General features: G+C 40.9%; 1 protein-coding gene across 14 annotated transcripts in view; it reads right to left on the reverse strand.

Moving 5' to 3' along the window:
* Positions 1-5,174: 5,174 nt before the first annotated feature.
* AAK1 (AP2 associated kinase 1) overlaps positions 5,175-22,899 on the reverse strand; it is a 140,478-nt gene continuing 122,753 nt past the window's right edge. For 5 of the 14 annotated variants that reach the window (XM_045004837.1, XM_045004834.1, XM_045004833.1 and 2 more), the window contains 2 exons: positions 21,158-21,262; positions 17,365-19,444 (listed from right to left, as the gene is read on the reverse strand). In XM_045004837.1, the coding sequence (XP_044860772.1) occupies positions 19,350-19,444; positions 21,158-21,262 (200 nt within the window). In that variant the 3' untranslated portion in view covers positions 17,365-19,349. Of the gene's footprint in view, positions 9,088-17,363; positions 19,445-21,157; positions 21,263-22,899 lie in introns of those variants that run through there. The other 9 variants (XM_045004826.1, XM_045004828.1, XM_045004823.1 and 6 more) reach the window with 3 other exon arrangements.

Consider the following 22,899-nt stretch of genomic DNA (forward strand, 5'->3'; position numbering starts at 1 on the left):
GCAGAGTCTTTGACACAGAGGGTCTGTTGTGCAGATTTCACCCCCTGGGCAGTACTGTGTACAACTATGCTGCTGAATAAAGATGTGTGTGTGTACGCGCATGCGTGTGTGTTTGTTTCAAGGGGAGCATTTGAATCCTAAATAATCTCACCCAGATTAGCACAGTCTATACACCTGTGATTAATTTAAAGGGCATTACTGTAAAACTTGGCCTCTTAAATATACAGTATTCCTGTCAAATTTGAACTGGATAGGAGGTAGGGTTGGGCTGGTCACATCTGTTTTTTCTGCTTCAGACCCTTCAGAAGAAAGCAGCAATTCAGTGGCACAAAAAGCAAGTAAACTTTGCCCATCAGACTTTCATTTGTCCACTGGAGAGAGTTCCATTTACCCATCACTTGAATTTCTTATTTGTTGTTCTGCTTGCTTTGTTGTTCTTTGGCCACCATTTGTGCTGACAGAGTAAGTCCATCCTGTAAGCTTCACTGAAGCCTGCTTGTAACAGGGTGGTCTGTCCCTTTATGGGCCTGGGACCAGGCCACCCTCTCCCATTATCAGACCCACCTTGGAAGGGATCAATTACAGTATAAAAGCCTGCATGTGGTTGAGTAAGGGAGGGGAACTGCAGGAGGGGTTGGTTTGAGATTATTGGCCCTAGAGCAGAAGAAAAGGTCTCTGGGCCTGTCTCTATCAGGGTGTTGGTGGCACCAGGCATGGCCCAGTGTTAACAGAGGGGTGGAAAATGACAGTGCCAATGAAGACTCCCTGTATTAGGCCTCTGCTTGTCCTAACCGCTTCTATGTTTAGACTTTAATTAACTCCAAAGGCTAGATGGAAAGAATGGAATGTGTGGCAACTAGTTATCAGTACCAGGAGGCAATTATACAGCCTGCTTGCACCTGGCTAAAGGGAGTGAAACAGAATGACCGGTCAAGAAAAGTTACTAACGAGATAATATGTCTTTTGCCAAGTATGATCTAACCTGTTTAGAGTAATTGCTACGTTATAATGTGCTTGCTGTATGGGAACTAGAAGGGAGGGAAGAAGAGGGGGGGGGAAGGGGGAGCTGGGCATTGGGGGTAATAGATATGCTTAGCTAAAATCATGTATAAAGACAGAGAGCTGCTTGTATGGTGTGTGCTTGATCTGAGATGTGGTCTCCGAGCACTGGGCTTTGAGATCTTAAATAAACTTTTTTTTGCTTCTCCACCCTGGTGTGTCTAATTGGAGCGAGGCGCTCCGGGCAACGAACCACTGTTGCTGTCGCCTCAGGCCTTTTGTGCCGGCAACAAGGGGAATAGCTTTGTTTTGTGTGTTCTTTTGTGAGTTTTGTGTTTGAATTCAACTCCTCTGCCCTGAGGGAAGGGCTGGAAAGAGACATAGATGAGGTGGTAGATTTTTTCCTAGGCAGGGGGCTTTTCTTGGCAGCCCACACTGCTCCTCTACGTGTCTGCACTTTCTTTGATCTTTCTTTTTAAGGCACGTTTACCCAAATCAATAGGCTTAGTGTAACCTACTAGCTGGTGTATACTTGTGTTATTACCACTATATGGCAGCTGTACAGAAAGTAAAAAGCTCTACTTCCAGGGAAAGAAGAGTTTGTGTAGATTTTGTCATAAACAGCCTGTGTTTTTGCAGTGAGGTCCTGGGATCCACCACTGCTGCTGCATGAGTGCAGATTAGCTGAACACCATGATGCAACCCTAGGCTAGGCAAATCAAGATCCCTTTAAAATAACATGGGGCCTCCATTGTGTGACCCTGCTCAGAGAGGCCATGCCAGTTTGAATTTCCTAGTCCAAAACCTAGAATCCTACCTCTCTCTTTGGTCTTTCTAGAGGCACCTGTGACCTTGGTTGTTGAGCACCATGGTACGCCTGGGCGTGCAGAAATTCAACTATCAGGAAGGTTTTCTTTAAACACCAGCGTGACAAAAGAGACTAAAACCAAATGCTTTGTATCCAGCCCAGTGAAGATTTCATGTTAACAAGAAGGAACACAGTAGGGAAGGTGCATTTTATTCAGATAAGGTTTTTAATAAAATGTACATAAGTTTACAGCTTTAACATTTCTTCATCAAGACTCTCAAACATAGCAGAATCACACCTGGAGTGCAACAGGACTCTGATAGTCTGCCAGGCAGAGGTGTTTCCAACACCATTCTGATTTCACCCGAATAAAGATGGGATTTGAATGAAGCTCTGGTCTTACAATACACAGCCTACAGTTGCACACAGATTGTATTCCCAGTTATCTGACATGTCCAACTCAGGCTTTCTGTGACATTAAGAGTGTCTTTCACTATCTTAGTCAATGCTTAGTGGAATCTGCCTCATTCAGATCCACTGGATATTTTCTCATCAGGCTTCCTCAGCCAGAACATAATCTACCCTCCCTACACCTGCATAAGATTATTAATCCCTTTTTCTATTTTCTCTCTTTCTTTCTTGGGGGGGGAGGGGGAAGTAATCAGTGATTACCCCTCTAATTTCACAGGTGGCAAGTCTATATTTATTGTAACAGTAGAGCATTTACAGTACATACAACAAAAACTAAAGGCCATGGTTTAGCAGGATCACCACCACAGCTGATCATAATTCAGGAATGTGTTTCAAAAGCAGAACAAGATTACACAGTGAAAATACCTAGAGCAAAAATACTTTGGAGTCTTTGAGTGTTCTAAAAAGGCCTGGATTTAAATAAAACCCCAAACAATAACCAACTCTCCAACATGACAATCTTTGGTGGAAGCTGAATTAATGTAACAGATTCCCACTTTGGAGTGATTTGGAGTCTCACAGTTATAGCGAGCCCACTCAGTATAAACTTGCTATATTAAATGTAGCTGAAAACATGCCCCGCTACAGTTTCGGGATTGGTTACATGGGTTTCTTGCAAGTTTAGGATCTTCTGTGTGCTCCATGCATACTGTAGATTGCAGATTGAGTGCACACTGGCTTCAAGAGAATAAGATTGTAAACTCAACACTTATCACATATACCATAGTACTGAGCTGGCTGGAAGGGAGAGCAGATGCAGTTACGAGTCTCGGAAATAGAGCAATAAGATAAAGAAGATGCAGGCTAATATGAAAGCAGCTCTTATGGCTATGATCATTGTAAAAATGCAAAGGGAGTGAGATGCACAGAGCTGAGCTGATTGCCTGGCCTGAATTTGTGTGTGCAGAAGCTCTGATTAAGCCTTTCCAAAGGAAAGGGTTTAACCAAACTCAAATTTAAATTGGCAGCGAACTGGGAAATGACTCCACCACATCCACAATTGAGAATTACAGAAGTGGAAGATTGTCATAGGACTGACTGGTATTTGTCAGCGCAGCAGGATGAAATGATATTTGAGTTCTTTCTGTGCAGTGACTGCATTTGGAAAGGGGGGACAACCAGGAGAAATCTTATGTGATTGGTGGGATGACACTTGTAGTATATTTAATATCAAGGTGGGGAGGGGAGTGGGAGGAACGAGAATCAGAACAAAAATGGCCTCCCCTCATTCTACTGCTGCTATCATGAAGGGAGGAGTTTTCTCCTCCTTCCTAGAAAGTTAATTAGGAACAGCCACTGAATTGCAGAGCTTAGAGAGAGCGCTTTGCTCTGCAATTGCTAAAGGCCAACCAGGAAGTTCACCAAGACCCTGTTTTGTGCAGATGGGCCCCTAAACGAGTGACCTTGATGGGATTCCAGGCAGGCACGGTCTACATCGATCCAATTGTGAAACTGGAAGGGGTACTATTTTCAAAAGCACCACGTAGCTTAGGAGACTATGGTCCTTGAAATTCAACAGGTCTTGGTTGCTTCTGAAAAGGGAACTTTATCATTTTTGGCCAGAGCCAAAACTGAAAACCGATTGCTTCAATTTTAATGCCTACCGGGAAGTGGCAGAAATAAGAAATTTAACAGAACTTTTTAAGTTGTGCTTATGTTCAGAAAAGTGATTTAAATTGTATTTGTATTGTGTAGCTCTGTCTAGTGAACAGTAAAAAAGTCAAAGCCTTATGAAATTAAGATTGCCAAAAAACCCAGAAGCTCCATAGTACATTCTGCCACGTGCATTAAAAACAGTGAACTTTAGATTGTATAGGGAGATCACAACTCCATTTTTTATTGGTCAGGTTGAGGTTGTCATACTGGCAACTTGAGAGGTGGGGGGAGGGAAAAGAGTTGATCTGGAAAAAAATCAGATTAACAGGGCAATGAGATGTAATTTTCAGAGTTTTCTGATCATAAGCAAAATTCCAGTACTTGGTAGACTGAGCAAAATGAACTCATCTGAACAGAGTGCTCCTGTACATAGTTAAACTATTCACCTGTTGGGTTTACTAGCAGGATTGTTAGTTTCTTGTGCACAATTTTAACTTGCTTTTCATAAAAACTGTCAACATCTTGGTTGGAAAATTCAATCCATAACAAACCTATATAAAGAAATTGAGGAAAATACGCTCAGCTGTCAAAACTACTGTACATTTCCCATTCTCCCTTTCTATCCTGCCTGGCAGTGTAAGATAGCTAGATCTGAATTACCTGCAATTCAGGTCTTCATTATGGACACTAATTGGCAAGAAAGCAAGGAGCTGGATCCTAGCAGGAGTCTGAAGAAGGATTTGCCAATACTTTTCCGTCAGTACTTTTCACAAAAAGTCAAGCATTCCAAGTAACAGACAGAGCAACAGAGCTCTGTAGTAACTTTTTCAAGTCAAAAAATATATGACAGCCATTAAAAAAAAAAAAAAAAAAAAAAGGAAGGAAGGACGGACCTAGGTTTGGGAATCCAGTTATCAGAGACAATGGGTCCAGTTCTCATCCCATTTATGCTGGTGTAACTATTTCCATGGAGTGGCTCCTCATTTACACCATATTCAGTCCTATAGTATCTAGATTTCTCTTTCCTTCCCTCCACTACCTCACCAAGTGAAATTAACAGTTCAGAGCAAAGTTCTGTCTCCAGGTTCCGCAAGTGACCATAACGGGATTGCAAAAGTGCAAGGACGAATCTGGGCCCGAATACTAAGCCTCATCTGCAGGGCCGGCTCCAGACCCCAACGCGCCAAGCGCGCGCTTAGGGCGGCATTTTGCTGGGAGGATGGCAGGCGGCTCCGGCGGACCTTCCGCAGTCATGCCTGCGGGAGGTCCACCGGAGCCGTGGGACCAGCGGACCCTCTGCAGGCATGTCTGCAAGAGGTCCCACGGGACCGGTGACCGGCAGCGTGCCCCCTGCGGCATGCCGTCGTGCTTGGGGCGGCCAGATTCCTAGAGCCGCCCCTACTCATCTGTATGCCTTGTATTTCACAGTTTGACATCGCAGATGTTCCAGGCATTCCACATTCATCTATTCCAGCAGTAACGCATTTGAGAAGTTATTTTTTTGTTTTTAAAAATCAACCAACCAAGCCACCCACACACAAACTATATCCTCAGTTTAGTTGGGAAAAAATGTTATTTCCAAGAAACTCAGAAACGGGCCTACAGTACTTCCATTTTCTAGGATGGCTGACAGGGTCCGCTACCACCACAGAGCTACAAAATCTAACTTGAAACATAACGGACAAGCAGCAGGAAGTTGCCCACCTTTAAAAAAAAAAAGTTCTACTTAACCTGAGCTAGGCTAACCATGTCACCAATGGCCAGCAATCTATGCTCCTTATTTTCAAGTATTCTTCCCTCCCCTACCTGAGGTATTAAACACATAAGGTCAAGTTCTTTACTCTTGGTTACATTCGTACAGCCCTGCTAAAGTCAGAGCTGCACAAGTCCACCAGCAAAATGTGGATCGTGTCACTCTGACTGCAGTATGGGTTGGGCAGGGGAAGAGGAACAGTGTTTCATTAATCCTCTCCCATTTGGTGGCAGAGAAGTTTGTTCTAATTCGCTCTCTCTGGCTGTGATGTTAACAGTGAGCTGTAGGACTAAATGTTTTGCTTTGCATAGCAAAGATCTGCTCATATGTAGTTTCAATGTGCATTCTATGTTCCTTGAGCAGTTATTTGGGCACCTGGGAGCTCAACGTCATAGGTCTGAGTTTTTGCAAAGCAGTTTCCGGTGAGACTGGAAAGTCTCATGTTTACGTGACTGGACCGGATTCTACACTCAGTTACACCAGCTTTACACTCGTGAGAGACTGCTGAATTTACAAGTCATACCCTGATTGACACCAGTGAGAGAGGAGAACCCCCGCTACATACTCCGTTCAATAAAGCTAAAAGACAACAGTTTCTAGGAGCACGTGCCCATCTTGTAAGATGGCAGAACCTAACACCAGTCCCACACGATCTATTTACAAACTTTTAAAACCTCGGCAAACCAACCCTGCCCTAAGCCCAGAGAATTCAAGGAGATGTTGCGAGTGTAACCAAGGGCAGAATTTTCTCTTCGTTTTCAGTGCAAAGCTCTAGGCCATTTATTATTAAGTTGTCAAATTAAATTGGGAACAAAGTCAGAGCTATGCTTTTAAGAGCCGGCTCCAGAGACTACTGACATCAATGGGACTGTCTCCATTGACTTCAAATAGGCATTGGATCAGGTCCTTAGAAAATGAGACTATCATGGAGACCTTCCCGAGATCGCCCTCTTCTAGGATGTTCACTAGGAGAGTGGCTTCTCTGGATATGCCAGATGACATTTTAAAAAAAGGACAGCACTATTAATGGTCAGCCGCCAAAAGCATCCCTATAGTCTGATGTTTAGAAGCGTTTTCTGGGGTGAAATAGCTTGAAAAACAACGGATTTGGCAGGAACTGTTTTGCTATCTGGTACTTGCCATTAAATATGGATGCTTATTAATCAAGGATACTTGCCTTTTTCCTTCCTTTGCAAAAAGACATGGGGGCAGACTAACAATTCCTAAGGAGGTCAGCTGTACCCCTGCTCAGCCACCAACAGTAACAAATATGACAAATATCGCAATTAACTTCCACACTAAACAACTACATTTTCCTCTAAACTCAAGTGTGATACACTAACATTTTAAATTATATTATAAATATTAAGCAACTGTCCTTTTCCTTAGTAACACAGTAGGATCATGGCATTTCTAGAGTGTAGCCAAATGTGACAGGAAGAATGTGTCTGAAAGATTGTGATCAGGTCCTAGGTACGTATGTATGGAAGTATCAGCAAAGCAAAGAGCTGATCCAAAGCTCATTGAAGTCTTTCCATTGACTTCAACCGGTTTTGGATCAGGCCCAAAGAAAGATATACATTTTCATGTATTACACCTGCAGGCAGTGAAAATTGCCTATTACATCTGCAATGAGTGAAAACTTCTTATAGGCAAGAAGGCCAACACAAGGCCTATGCAATAACTTAAAACAGGACTTCCATGGTGTGTAGGTCTCTTGGTAGGACTAGTGGCACGTGTCAATTTTACTCCACGTGCATATGATCTATACACACACACACACACACACACACACACACAGTTCATCAAGTTGCCAATCTACAGCTCCTGGCTTTGTGATGACATTGATTAACAGTTGGGAAGAGTTGTCCTTTGGTCTCTTCCAGAATTCCCCTTGGTAAGAAAAAAAAAAAATCATGACAACCTTTCTACTTCAAACTCAGTTCTTCTCCAGAGCATTAGCTTGTCCTGATTGATCTGCTCTGGCATCTTAACTGTATGCTAGTATTAATGATAATTCATTTTATCCCCAATGGATTTCCCCACACTGAAGCCAGAAAATATGGAATATTACTGGTTTAAATAAGAATCTAAAAAGTATTGGGGAAAAATAGAAACTAAACAAAGGATGGGAAAAACCTCTAGAGCCTGGAATTCAATATCCTGAAACTATCTAACATAACTTAAAATGGTTCAACTAAATATCACCGCAACTGGAGTTTTGAACAAAAATATATATTGCTATGGTTGCTTGTTTCAACTAAGAGATTGAAGGTCCTGTGAGAAATGCACATCCCCCATTTCTCTCAGACTGTTTAAGGCTTTTGCTTTCCTGATTTGGAAGGAAAGGGTGCTGAAGCAAATGGGTCAACACTGGGTAGCTCTTTAGTCCTGGAAGACAGAGAAGCAATAGAGACAGATCCTGCGATAGCCTGTTTGTTGGTCTGAGAAACCACTTTGTATGCTGCTATGGGTTGGACTTCCAGACCCTGCCCATCTTCCGGACTGTAGTGACGGGAATACTTTGATAGGGACTGTGGACGGAAAGGCTTACTAACCATTGAACCCAAGACGGCTTCTTGGGAGAGTGCATGTCCTTGGTTTTTATCATTAGGAATGCCACCAAGATCTTTAAATGTAGCTTTGGGAGAAATGCCTTCTTGGGTCTCCACTGGTCTTATGGAATGAGACGGAAGGTTGGCTGACTGAATAAACCCTACCACGGAGTATTGAGCTCTAGATGAGACAGACAATCCGCATGTTCCTGTATCCAAGTTTTGGAACTTGGAGTTATCTACATGTTGGACATCACCAGTTTGACCTAGGAAAGAGGCTGGAGAGTGAGGCTCCTTAGAAATGTTGTTATGAGACGTCAACTCTTCCAAGCTTTTCTTTTTTGTGAAAGGGGCACTTAGGAATACATCTGCCTCTTCTGGCTGCCTGACAGGAACATTGTTCTTGGAGATGAAGGGAGCTTTGGTAAAGATGTCCAACTCATCATGCACTATTCTTGAGCTTCGGAAAGGAGCCGTGGCAAAGACATCTGGCTCATTGAAAATCTCTCCGGAGTGCTGCTGAAAGGCTGTAAACAGAGCTTTCCCCATGCCCCTCTGGGAAGGCTGGGGCTTGGAATCTTCTTTGGAAGCCACAAATCTTTCCTGGAGTGTCGATTGCAACTTACTGGACTCCTCTTCTTCTTCTGAGTCCATAAGTAAAGGCCTGGACCCACTACAATCCAAGATGTCCACCTCATGGTCTGTCCCCTCCCCCTCACTGCTGTGGAAAGAACTGTTGCTTGAAGGCCCATCTCTTGCAAAGTAATCGGATTCTGAATTGTGCTGAGTATTCACTTCAAGCATCTCAGGCTGGCCTTTGTACAGAGGAAGTTCATCGGTAGCAGCAGGCAGTTTACTGTGCTCAGTGGTTAGGACAGAATATACAACTTGTTCCCTCTGCAAACCTATAAGAACAAAACAAGAGCATTACTCAAAGGGCTAGATCCATGTAGTCAAACACAAAAGAAACTTAACCACATCAGAAACGTTATGATGTTCAGATTTAAACTGCCACACATGGAAAATGAGAAAAAAATAAAATAAAATAAAGATCAGGCAAGGCATTCACAGCACACAAACTGGAAAAAAATTGAGCACTTCCTCACAATTAAGGACACCACAAGTACAACATGTTAAAAAGAGATGGAAGACGTTAGATAAGCAGACGTTCCAATTCAATATTCCCTCCTGACACCGTTCTATGAAGATCTTTTCTATAGGTCACCCACAAGAACCACAACCTACGTGGGTTTTCATTTCAGAAAACTGCTGTCTAGAGTGAAGTACCAGTGAATGGACAGGTCTCGGTAAAAATCAACACTGCCTATTGACATAACAGCCCCCTACATGCAAATAGCAGTAGAGTAGAATCTAGATTTTACAAATACCAATCTTACAAATGACTTCTCATATGAACCATCTTTCTGATGGGGAGGGGGAAAAATCATATAACAAAAAATGTCAATGAAGAACAAGTTGACATCATTCACATTCTGATGCGTTCAGTGCCTTGCAAATCACCTTGCAGTGGCTTGAAGAAGAAAAAAAACAACAACAATGTGGTGCACCACACTGCAACTTACGCACCATACCTATTGCAAAGTTGAGCTCTTCAATTTTATGAACTCTTGGATTTTATGAATGCCTCAATTCCAAATTAGTTCATCAAATAGGGGTTCTACTGTATACTGTTTGGCATTTTTTAAAGTTTTAATTTTTTTTCTGTGAGCCAGCTCCCAGAAATAAAAGTGGCATTGCACTTAGGGAATGTAAAATAGACACACCTACCTCCCTTACTGTGAAAGTAGTAGGTGTTTTAAAAGAAATAGAATGTGTTTCCTTTAGCAAGGTATCCTACAGGATTTTGTATCAAATCCGGTAATTTTGACAATGGTACTCAAGCCATTGCAAAACAGTCACACTTAAATTTAAATAACCCTATATAATGATTACAAATGAAATATCTAACACAATACTAATTAACTAGCTTGGTTCTAGGTGTTAGTAAGATATTACTAATAAGGAAGAAGTGGAGGCTTACTATCCTGCTGTTCTCTAGTTACAGAAGCCCAAGAGTTGGTTTGTTTTTGCCTTATGAATCACACAGACAGTTATCAGAATACAAGATATCTTACCTTCAAAGAACTATTAGCAGGTTAGAAGTATGTCATTGGACTCATGTTAGCAAGAGGATAGGAAAAAGGCACATGAAAAACTAAGCAGTATAGATTCCAGACAAAAAGATTTGGGTTTTGGTAGGTGATATTCATCAAGCAATAGGACAGAAAGATGCACTAACACTTCTTTTGCTTTAAGCAAAACATCTCACAGTTTTGCAAACTTGCATGATCACCCACTCCCACCCCCTGCATATATTAAATATGTAAACATACACACTGAACTTCAGGGCATAACAGATAATATATTACACCAATTGCTCATAATTAAAGACAATACTCAGATAGACATCCAAATGATTGTTTATTGGGAAACTATTCACTTAAAATACATTACACTGTAAAGTAAAACAGCATAGATATAGGTGAGCATTTTATAAGGTACTGTACAAAAATACTGTCTTCCTTCTCTGAAGCGTATGTTGTCAGGAATGATTTAAATTTAAATACTAATCTCAGTTCGACTACAGTAACAAAAAGGTCTAATTATCTATATAGATTTTTTTTCCCCTCCTTCCAAGAGGTTGACTAGTATATTTACCGAGTGCCCAAGCTGGGTGCTATTGTGTGATTTTTAAAGCAGCAGCTGACAAAGACCAAGACTTGCAGAAGCCTTACATTGGAACATGATGTGGTACAGAAAAATAAGGGAAAAAAAGGAGGACCATGAGCATGCATCATCACAGATGTAACATACATGCAAATTACGCTATAATTAAGGTTATAATGCAAACTATTCAATATTTCACTAGACCACTATTTCACTAGACAAATCATTTTACCAGAATTATGATTTTTCCTACAGTGTTATCTGCATAATAAGCTTGTATCTACAATGATTGTGTACAGAGTATATCTACAAAAAGGCAGAGATAGGAGGGAAAACAGATTCAATCTAATTTAAGCCCCAATCAGTTAAGGACGGTAGCAGCATCCATCTGAACAGAATATGGAGACAGCACCGGATAGGTACATTGCCAAGGTTATGAAGTTAGCATAATTTGTTCCATGACATTCTGCTCTCTGCCCTTGTTGTTAGCTTCAGCCAGGCAAAGCAGCTGTTCTGTGGCAGCTATTCCAAACTATGGGCTGTCAGGGCAGCTGCAGTTTGTGCATGTGCCCTGTGCACTGCTTTCAGCCTATGCCAGACTAGTGGCTCTGCGCTAGGCCCACATCCTGCAGAGACGCATGCAAGGGATGTAGAAGTTCTCCTGGGTAGCCACTGCACCTTCCACTCCTCAATACCTCACACTTAGGCTTAAGTGTGGACAGCCTTGTACATTCGGGAGTGAAATTCACCCCCTGCAGAAGACCAGGTCAAGGCCTCTGCATCATATAGCGAGAGTTCAGTGCCCAAAACAGTGCTTACACTGTGCCTAGATCTTGTGCTGGCCTCTTGCACAGGGGCCAGTTTCACCCTGAGCCTATGTAATAGGCCTGGAAAGTACAAGAAGTAGAGCATACTAAAGATTTTCAAGACAAACAAGTGTGTATAGGTGTGCCACTTGAGATGCCATGTGTTGACAGAAGTGGAGTTCTATGCAAATGTACAATGGTTGCCATCAGAATCTCAACATTTGCCAATGGTTACCACACCAGTACCTATGCTACCACACTTGTTTCCTATTCTAACAAAGTTGGGGAAACTTGGCTCTCCTACACCATTATGAGTTAACGTTCCTCTGATACTAGCTATTCTTTTTTAAATGGCCAGCCACTGTATTCTAGCATATTGCTATCATATGACAAAGAAAGATGAGCAGAAATGCAGCAAGGTATACAACTTTGAGGTGCCACCTTTGCTTAGTTGGGACAATGCTGTCCAAGAGATGGGCCAGCCACCCCTCAGTGTAACTTCTGATGGTTCAATGTTTTTACAAGGTAATTAACATTTTAGTTGTGAGGGCGATATTAATAAAGAAGGACAAAGTTCTACCATCATTAGTCACCAAGGGAAATTTTCCTGCATCTTTTCCTGAAGGAAGAAAGTGAGAATTTTGTAGCAGTACCCTTGGGGGAAAAAAAAAAAAAAAAAAAAGGTGCCACAATCACTCAGCCCCACAATGGATTCAACATTGTGGAAGGATCCAGGCCCACGTTGTTCTAAATTCTCTGGTTCTCTCAGTGCATTTCACCAACACTAAGAGAAGAGTAAAGGATTAGTTACAAGAGTAGCTAGTGCACCAGTCCCATAACTAACTAAACTGCCAAGCTTTTTAGAAATATTGAGGTGCGTGTCCTTTTGGACAGGGGCCGTAGGCCAATGGGTTTGTTCTTACGGATATATAAAAACTATTTAAGTGAGTTAAAAAAAATAGGGAGATAGGATAAAGTTACAGACTCTGAAGTGCTCAAGGTCTGCATGAAGGTGGTGTAAAAGTTAACAAGCAATCCTGTGACAGGAATATGAAAGCAGTTATATTCAGCCCAAGCCCCAGCTTTTGCCATTGATTAGTTTGGAGGAGCATGCAGTGTAAACATTAGTGCAAGTGGATCCTTTAAGTTACCTCCTATAAATAGAGTCCAACAATTCCCATCCCAGGTCAAAGAGAGACCAATGTGACCGATGCACTCAAGGGAAGGAGATTTCTATTTTAAAAAAGGATACCAGCCATTTCATTCTATGTTATGGGTGAAGGGTGGAAAGGACCATTCCACAAATAGCTGTGGTTAGAATGTAAAGGGCAGGTTTAGTGAAACTACGACAGCGCTGCTAGCTTGGAAATCCTGCCCATTCTATTTCATGGCACCGTTTCCAATCACACTATCAGCAAGCAAGCTACAAGATGCTTGGTTGCACTTTATGAACACACAGAACATCCACAATCTCCACACATTGGTTTCTTGGCATCATCTATAGGTCCAGTTGCCAACCTTGATAAAGTTGTGCAAGAATGGGATGCACACAACCTCTCTTTGTTGGGAAATAATACTCTAACACTTCAGCATGCCAAGAAATATTAACAGTGCCAACGGGTAGCTGCCCTTCGGTTATCCAATCAGAAAAATGGTCCATACTTGCAAAGTTAGAATATTTCTAAGCATGCTCATTAGTAATAGTTGAAGACTTCATTCCTTAAAATGTTTACATAAGATAGAACTTTGTTTAGATAATTTTCCCCCTTGTATACAATACTTGGTAGAAATTTTTAGAGTCAAACATTGTAGACCTCTCTCTCTCAATAGAACGCTGTCCTCGGGAGCAAAAAAAAAAAAAAATCTTACCGTGTTATAGGTGAAACCGCGTTATATCGAACTTGCTTTGATCCGCTGGAGTGCGCAGCCCCGCCTCCCCCCCGGAGCGCTGCTTTACCGCGTTATATCCAAATTCGTGTTATATCGGGTCATGTTATATCGGGGTAGAGGTGTACTAAAGAAAACACTCCCCAAGAACATCGATTTGCTTTACCTTCTTCAGAGAGAAGGTAAATATTAAAAATATACATCCTGGGATAGATCAGGATCTGCACAATGCCGCAGTGTAGAATACTCACAACAAACAGATGTAGTTCACGTTGCTACAGTAAGTATGGACAAAAATTAAAAAAAAACCCAACTCTGTGATAACTGCTGCTTTTAGACTTTAGTTTGCATAGATTAGCAACATATAAAACCTGTAATAACCTTATTCTTATAAGCAGCAAAGAGTCCTGTGGCACCTTATAGACTAACAGATGTTTTGCAGCATGAGCTTTCGTGGGTGAATACCCACTTCAAGAAGTGGGTATTCACCCACGAAAGCTCATGCTGCAAAACATCTGTTAGTCTATAAGGTGCCACAGGACTCTTTGCTGCTTCTACAGAACCAGACTAACACGGCTACCCCTCTGATACTTATTCTTATAGTGGGTGAGAGGGAAGAGACAGCTTATTACAGGTTAGAATATCAACACTTGAACAGGTTTCTTCTTTTTATGAACATTGTGCAATAATTGCAAGCTACTAGAATAATTAATGCAAGAAAACAAAAACACACACACTGAACAGCTTTTGCCGTCGGCTATGAGGGCTGATCCAATACACATTCAAGTCAATGGGAAACTTTCCATTGACTTTAAAGGACACTGGATCAGGCCCTACAATTAGAACCTTTGAAAGAAAACAGGTATTGCCAGAGCTGAGGTTGCCTTTCCATGGAGTAATTCTGCTCATTTTGTCCCAAACATTTTATCTAGACAAAGCCATAAAGATCCTATCATCTGATGTTGACTGGGTAAGACTAATACAATAGTTGGAACATATGGCTATTGGCTAGGTTTGTTTGTGACCTTAAAATTAAAAAGTAATCAATGTTTCCCTTATTCACCTTCATTGAGGAGATGGTGGATTCTTTCCTTGTACTCGAATGCCCATCAAGGTTAAAAATAAGGGAGCAGTAATCATAATAAATACCTAGCCCATACATAGCACTTTTGATCTGTAGATCTCAAATCACTTTACAAAAAGAGGCCAGTACCATTTCCCCCCATTTTACACATGGAAAAGCTTAGGCACAGAGGGGTGAAGTGAGTTGATCAGGGTCACTCAGCAAGCCAGTAGCAGAGCTGGGAATAGAATCCAGCTCTTCTGAGGACCAGTCCATTGCTGTATCCTCTAGGCCACCCTACCCCAAAGATAATTATTTGTCTCTCCTCTGTTTGGCATCTTGTGCAGCCATTTAGTCCCCTGCACAGTGAGTAAAAGCAGGTATAAAACATTCTGATTAGGTAGAGTTTTATTCCCACATCACACATATTTAAGTGACGCTAGTAGCAGAGAATAAAGCCTACTCAGATTGTGTATCTGAGGAGTCTAATTGTCTCAGCTTTATCTAAAAAGAAGTTTTATTCACATAGTTCAGGTTTAAAGAATGGTTCGGGATTGCTTCAGAGGAACACCCGGCTGATTTAGTATGAGAAAATCTCACTCTGGTGGAGCAGACTAGCACAAGGCCTATGCATCACTCCAGTCCTTAAAAAAATAAAATAAAAAATAAAAAGTAAAATAGAAGGCTTACGTGGTGCACAAGATTTGTGCACGCCCTATGCACACAAGTGAATTTAATCCTGTGTGTGAAACAGCTGGCCTCAATCTATAAGGAACACTTCTAACCTCATTATTCCAAAACTCAGTTTTCTGCTCCGATGAAGTGGTTGTAACATGCAGTGCCCACACTTTGAGGCAAAGTTGCTACATGATTAATTTGGATTGATTATCTCCATCCCACATCTCTCAAAACATCCCTTCCTTTTACACCCAGATTTGCCACACCCAAAGGCTGATTTCTTATAAATTCCTTCCACAATTAAAAAAAAAACAAACAAAAAAAACCACACACACCCAGGAAATTTATTTACCGAAAATGCCGCTGAAGAACATTAATCCAAGTCATGAATGTTTGTGCTTTATTCCATGTTTGTGTCCCTCTTTTTTGAGGTCTGCAGCTTACAGGCTCCACATTTGAGGTTTGCCAGTGCACCCCTCAACTTTTTAACTTCACTGGGGCCACCCGTTCTCATTTGATTTTGTATTCCAGTGATACAGCCTTTTCAAATGGCTTTACGGAAAAACTATTTTAGGCAGAGCTAGCTCCTGGGTGGTTGTGGAGAAGGGGGCGGGGAGGGGGGGCTTCCTCACTCCAGTTAAAATAGGTTTTTTAAACAGCAGCAGGATCATCAGTAGAAGTCCCCTCCACACAATAGCTGGGATTTGCTGGAACTGTCACATGCACATTGCAGTGTGTCATTATAGAGCCCAGAAGCTCTGACACAGTCACCTTTGCCACTGGAAGACACTCCCACCCATTTTGATCAATTATTTTGTGGGGCTCAAAGTTTAACTCTTCACCAATTTGTGCAGTAACTTGGAAATCCACAAATAAATCCTGCTCCTGATGCGATAACGAAGATTGCAAAGTCCTATATTTGCCTATGCATCCGAAGAAGTGAGCTGTAGCCCATGAAAACTTATGCTGAAATAAATTCGTTAGTCTCTAAGGTGCCACAAGTACTCCTGTTCTTTTTGCGGATACAGACTAACACGGCTGCTACTCTGAAACTTGAAAAGGGAGTTGGCTCTGACTTTTGTATGGTGGCTACATTTGAAAGTATAAAATCCTGGTACGAGCATCCATTAAGGTACCGAGGAAACTAATGTCAAGAACTGCACTAGTGACCCAAGGACATCAGGATGTGATGGTTCCTTCATCATCCTTCTATGAATCAAAAGCATGTACTAGCAGAAAAAGGAGAATCATTTGGTGTCACTTCACTCAGCATAGATTTCTACCCATTTTGGGACAACGGATGGAGGAACAAACCTTGGAGGAGATAAATAAGCATTTGACTTGTCCCCCTTCTTGTTTCCATGACTATAACAGAACATCTTTATGATGGTTAGTAAACTTGTATTCTTATGCCACTCAGGGGACCAAAATTCTTTGGCATAGAAACTGGATGACAGTTCACTCTGTGCCTTTCCTTCTTGCTAGCAATTTTCACGCTTCTTCCCAATTGGGCAGTTTATACCATGTGAACCTAATGTTTGCAGGCTGACAGGTATATCTCCATATTTAAAAAAAAAAAAAACCACACCACTATCTTGTAGAACTAGAAGGGACCTTGAAAGGTCATTGAGGTCAGTCCTCTGCCTTCACAACAGGACCAAGTATTGTGCCTGACAGATTTTTTCCCCAGATCCCTAAATGGCCCCCTCAAGGATTGAACTCACAGCCTTGGGTTTAGCAGGCCAATGCTCAAACCACTGAGCTATCCCCCTCATCTCCTTTGAAGAAACTGAAGTCTTCATACTTCGCTTGCATTTTCCATTCCACACATCTCTTCTGTAACATTTCCTTAACAATCAGTGTCAAGTCTTTTCTTACGAGCTGGGTCTAAATCAGACACCTTTGTAAAGGATTATGCTTCCATTGTATTCCATTTCCCTCCCAAATCCATGAATAGCTATAATAAAAAGAACATACACCTCTGCTTATTTAATAGCATTATTCCAAAACAACCCAGTACTTTTATAATGTTGATACCAGAACACTTGAACAAACTATTAGATTTAAAATCTTAAACATTCTTTAAAAGTACTTTAATTCACAGAAATCTCTTGGTTTCTAATATACAGTAGATGGTTACTTTTTTTTAAAATCCATTCTCTTTTCATGTATTTTCAGTATCTGGCTATACAATAACTTTCTATCTAGAGCTTTTTCATGTTCTCCAGTCCAATTTGCCTGCTTTAGGAATAAAAAACAAACAAAAAAATAAAAATAAAATTCTATTGACAATTTTACTAAGATCATTTCCATAGTTCTCTCGTGTAAAGCTTCTTCTGGAAAGTGCAGTATTACACATGTAATGATACAACACATTTAAGCAATACTTTTATTATGAAGTGTAGATTTTAAAAGAAGATTAACGGAGAACAATTGATGGTTAGTTCTATTTACAGAATTTGTTAAACTAAATGTTGGTAGGGGGAGGGGGGAAATAGTGGGAAAACTGGAAATAGGAGAGAAATGCTCACAGACTTTAAATGTCTTTCCCTCTCAAGGAGAGGTCAATACATCTATAATTTAGTCATTCATACTTTCGCACATGAGAATCTGCACTTGTACTAATACAGCTACATACACATACACAAGGTTAGCAGTAAGCTAGTAATTATTCCACTACAGAGGAAGAGTTCTTTTATTCAGGAAGAATTTTCAAATATATGATAGGAATGCTGGACTTTAAGATCATAAGCCAATGAAAACAAGTTTAGCGTATCCAGTTAGTTGACAAACTAAGCATGTCAAGGTAAAAAGAAAAAGGTAAATGCCATCAAGTTGTATCTAGCTTGTCAGCACTCATTTCCAACTGTTTGAGGAGAGTGCATGCTTGTTCTACAAAGACTGAAGATCTGAATAAAGTTTACAGTAACTTGTCTACTGAAAAATGGTTCCATACTTAACTATGTTGCACTATATGTAGTTACAAGGGAAAAGAGGAAAACCCAGAACAGATACGAGACGTTTGACTAAAACCCAGGTTAAGAAAAAACAACTCTTGGACAATTTAGTTTGTACACAATTTACAGCTTGTTTTTTTTAAATCTAAAACACATACATACACGCACGCACACAAAAATAACAGGAAAATACATCCGCTGCTCCCACATTCCCCTTTTCGGCCAACAGTTCATTCAGTATTAAGACACTGCAGCCATACTCGCATGTATTTGGTTCTCAATTTTGAAATATTTCACTTGGGGTCATTTTTGTAGTGTTAACATTTGGGTTTTCTTTTTTTTGAGAAAGCACAATCTGTTCATAAGCAGGATCATTTTAGAGGGGGGTGTGGAAAACCCTCTCAATTTACATGATCACCATATTTACTGTGCAGCTCCGCTGCCGCAAAACCCAATTTATTTTTTTCCCCCCACTCTGAAGCATATATTGCCAATTTAAAAACCCATCTTCTCCTAATTTGTCTCCTACCTAGGAGATGAACAGCGCTAGTGATTTTGTGTGTCCTTTCCTTTTGCCCATTTGTCGGAAATCCTCCCTTCTCCCCTCAAAGGTTAAACACGTTAGCACTCTAGCCTAAGGAAAACGAAATATCCGTTGTATGACATTTCTAGCAAGGATCATACATAGGCTACAATTAACTAATTAATTTACAGTTAAGCTTTCGGTGGAGCTATGTGTAAATCTCAGCAGAGTGGATAATGATGAGTAGTGTTTCCTTTAGACATATGCTAGTCAAGACAAGTGCATAAGGAACCATAGCAGATTGTACCAGGGATGAGCTGAAGGACAGCCTATGGGAATAGGTGGGACAGAAATAGAATCCATTCCTGGGCCAGGAGATGGGAACATAGGGGGTTGTCTCCTGCTGTTCGCAGATTTATTTATTTTTTTAAAATAAAAACCCAAAAAAACCTGAAGGTTAACTCCTCTGGAAATGAAAATGTAGATAAAGTACGTTACAGAAACTGCGTCTGCTACTGGGTCACTGCTACAGGTCTATGAGCTGATCCACCAGCAGTAAAGACCTGGCTAGGTTGGGAAGACTGGATTCAGAGCTTCCACTGTTGTTTCTAGAATGCCCACCTGAAAGGGTGAGAGATAGGAATTCAGTATTGCACAGGACACACAGGTTAGTTTCAGATGTTCAAGCACAAGCAAAGAAAGAACAACCAGAGAAAGCAACTTTAAGCTGAGCTAAGCTACTCTATGTTACGTGTACTATGGTATGCAGTGTTGTTATAGCTGTGTCAGTGGCAAGGATATTAGAGGAGACAAGGTGGGTCAGGCAATATATCTTTTATTGGACTGACTTCTATTGGTGAAGGAGAAAAGGTAGCAGCCACTGCCAAGATTTACACACAATAAGGCCTTCATGGAAAAAAGTCTAAGAGAATTTTATCAGAATCAAATCAATGAGATTCTATGGGATTTTTAATTAAATTATACGCTTCTATAAGATGGGTTAAAAATTCTACAGAAAGGATGTTGTTTTCAAGTTATAGAAGTCTAGAACAGAGGAGTAATTTCTACAAGACACCATTAAGTCATTTACAGCCATTTCACAGGCTTTTTAAGTGATCCTGTAAACCCCCCATAGCATTTATATCATTCTCTATAGAAAGACTCTTTATTTAGGGTCGGCATTGCAAAAGCACTCAGCATTGGCCGACCTCTGCTTTCATTCAAGTCAGCAGTGAACCTTCCATTGACTTCACATGGGAGCAGAGCAGACTTAAACCCGGGTTGAGGGCTTTTGAAAAATCCCCACCTAAATGCCTTAGGATTTTTCCTAATGAGGGTCCTTCTTTCAAAGCTAATATTAGCAGCAGAGCAGGCATGCAGTACACTCCATGCTATGAAAGACAGGATATATGGGAATTACAAAAGGCAAGGGTTCCACTGCCAAAAAAAAGGAGAAATGGATCATGTTATAAAAATCTGTTCTTTCACCAGGAACTTCAGAAACATCTTCACTGCAGTCACACTGCAGAAACAAGTCATATTTGACAGGAGTCGTTACAAAAAGCCGCCTGCTTCTGTCCCTAAGAAGCTCATTAATGAAGCATCATTCACCTAATTTTATTTTTAAAGGGACAATGCCTCTTAATAGCTACATCCTTATATAAGGCTGAACAATGGTCTGTAGATAGGATGATAACATGAACATACAAGGCTGGAACTCAAATAGACAGGAAGGCCGCAAAGTCCTAATGACTGAGGCTGGAATTTTCAGAAGTGCCTTAGGGCACATCCATGGGCACCTTACCAGTGACGTCAATGGGCACTGGATCTGGGCCTTAAAAAGTAAAGTTACACCATCTAATCTAGCCATGGAAATGTTTGGGTGAGTTAGTCGATACAGCCTCGTGGCAGGGCATGGGACGTGTGGCTGACTCCTGGGATGACAAGATGTTTGAATTACTAAAGGTTTACACACATTGTCCTGTCTCAGCAGTTCTCAACCAATGGGGCACAGTAAGCCTTCTAATCCATGATGGTGGGGTAGCCAGGCCAAATTTGAGTGAGAGTGGTATTGTGACCAAGTGGTAAATGAATCCTTCTCAGTACTGTATTATGCTATCTCATTGGGCCCAATTCTCCTCCTCACCAAGTTTGAAAATCAGGAGTAACCTAAAAGACAATGCAGCAAGACAAACTGGCATAAGCCAGAGGAGAATTGGGCTCACTGATAACTAAGGAGATATGGTTTCCGTGTGGTTTATGTGTACATCTTAGCATGACTGCCCAATAAACTGGTTGCCATCATGTGTGTTCTTTTTAAAAATCCTAGCTTACCTTGTGAATTTTTGGATATCAACACTGGGATAGGGTCAAACTCATCTTCTGCCACCTTTTCAGAGCCCTCAGGAACATCAAAGCCTGATATCAGATTAGTATCTTCTGCAGTGTAAAGGAGAAACGCAGGTAAAGAAGCAAAGATAGCAGAAAAAGCATGTTAGAATTGCCAAAAATGTTAGGTTTTTTTTTGTTTTTAAGTTGTTAAAAAGCAAGAGTTTAAATAAAAAGTTGAAATAAAGTTGGTAAGTCTAAGATGATAATAGGTGAACTGTTAAACTCAAAAGCAAAAAAACAAAAACCAAACCCAAAACATACACGCACATACTTAGTGGAGCCAATTAATGAGAACCAACATAAAATTTGGCCAACCCAATGCTTTAGCAGTTAGTACGTTTCCTAGCTCTGCTAGGAACATGGGTTTGAGGTTACACTGGCACACTGCATGGCCAGCAAGGATAGGGGGGTTAGGGGTGAAGGCAAACAGGAATGAAAATATTCTTTTGCATCTTATGTTCTTATTCTCTAACACCAGTACAGTTCCAGAGAACAGTCTACCTCTTTGGTCATGGGACCACATATTTAACGGGAGATTTTGAGGAGAAAGATGGCAGCGTGGCACAAGGGAAGTGTATAAAAGATCCAAGACCAATTAATCAGATGAGCCAATACATGAGTTATTGCCCGTGGGAAAGAAGGCAAATAAGGGCTTGAAATCAATGGGAGTTAGGTGGCTAAACTTCTTAGCGATTTTTTGAAAATCCCACTAAATTCCTCTCTGCTTCTTTAACTAAGTACCTTGGAAAATCTGGTCCTCAGACCCTATGTAAAGCATATTCCCTCACTATGGCTCACGGAATAAGAGTAAATAGGTTCTGTTGACCAGAAGTATTCCCCCAACTCAGATACAAAAAAATCCCTTTAGATGAAGTTGATAGATATCCTACTAGATTTCAGCTGTGCAGGTGAAGGAAACCCTGTGAAAACACATGGCTCTTCGGAAGATAAGGGGAAAGCCACATATTTCTACAGAATGAACATGCAGACAAGCCAGGATCATGCAAGTGGGCTTTATGGCTTGGCTCAGAAGTCGTGTGTTCTTCAGCAATCAGACAAATAGCTTAGCACCTTTTTGAGCCAACCGATGTTCTTTTCTGCTCTATCCATAATTGTTGATAGCTTTGAGACAACAGAAGTTTGTAATACATTTAGCCATCTACAGCTGTAGCCATTAAGGGAAGATTGTTGAAATCTGCACTCATTTTAGGCATCTTCAAGATAAGAAAAATGCAAGCAAGTATATACTTTTGGATGTGTTTTGTTAAGAGATGCATTTGAAAGGGAAAGTGAGATTTTCACGTTTGCCCTCGAGGCAATGGAAATAGCGGGAAATCGGACAGAATTCTCTCAATTCATTCTCTCATTTCTCATTGAAGTCCAACATTTTGAGCTTCCATTTTGCTGAGTTGCATCACAGAATAGCAGCCAGTGACCATACATTTCAAGCCATTTACTCAGAATAAAGTGGCATGGAAGTTTACTGTTGCAATGAGTAATTAGGAGAATTGCTTGTTTAAACCCAAAAGCTTTATGAAAAATGCAATCTCATTTTAAAATGCCATTGACTGTAAAAATTGATTACAAACTATTTCTACTGCACTTCCTCTAGGGACTGAACATTTTCTGTTGCCATTGGGATGCTTATCAACTGAGCTAAACAAACCTCAGCATGAACAGACACC

This window comes from Mauremys mutica, chromosome 2 (genome assembly GCF_020497125.1).
Source record: "Mauremys mutica isolate MM-2020 ecotype Southern chromosome 2, ASM2049712v1, whole genome shotgun sequence".
Classification (NCBI taxonomy): domain Eukaryota; kingdom Metazoa; phylum Chordata; order Testudines; family Geoemydidae; genus Mauremys; species Mauremys mutica.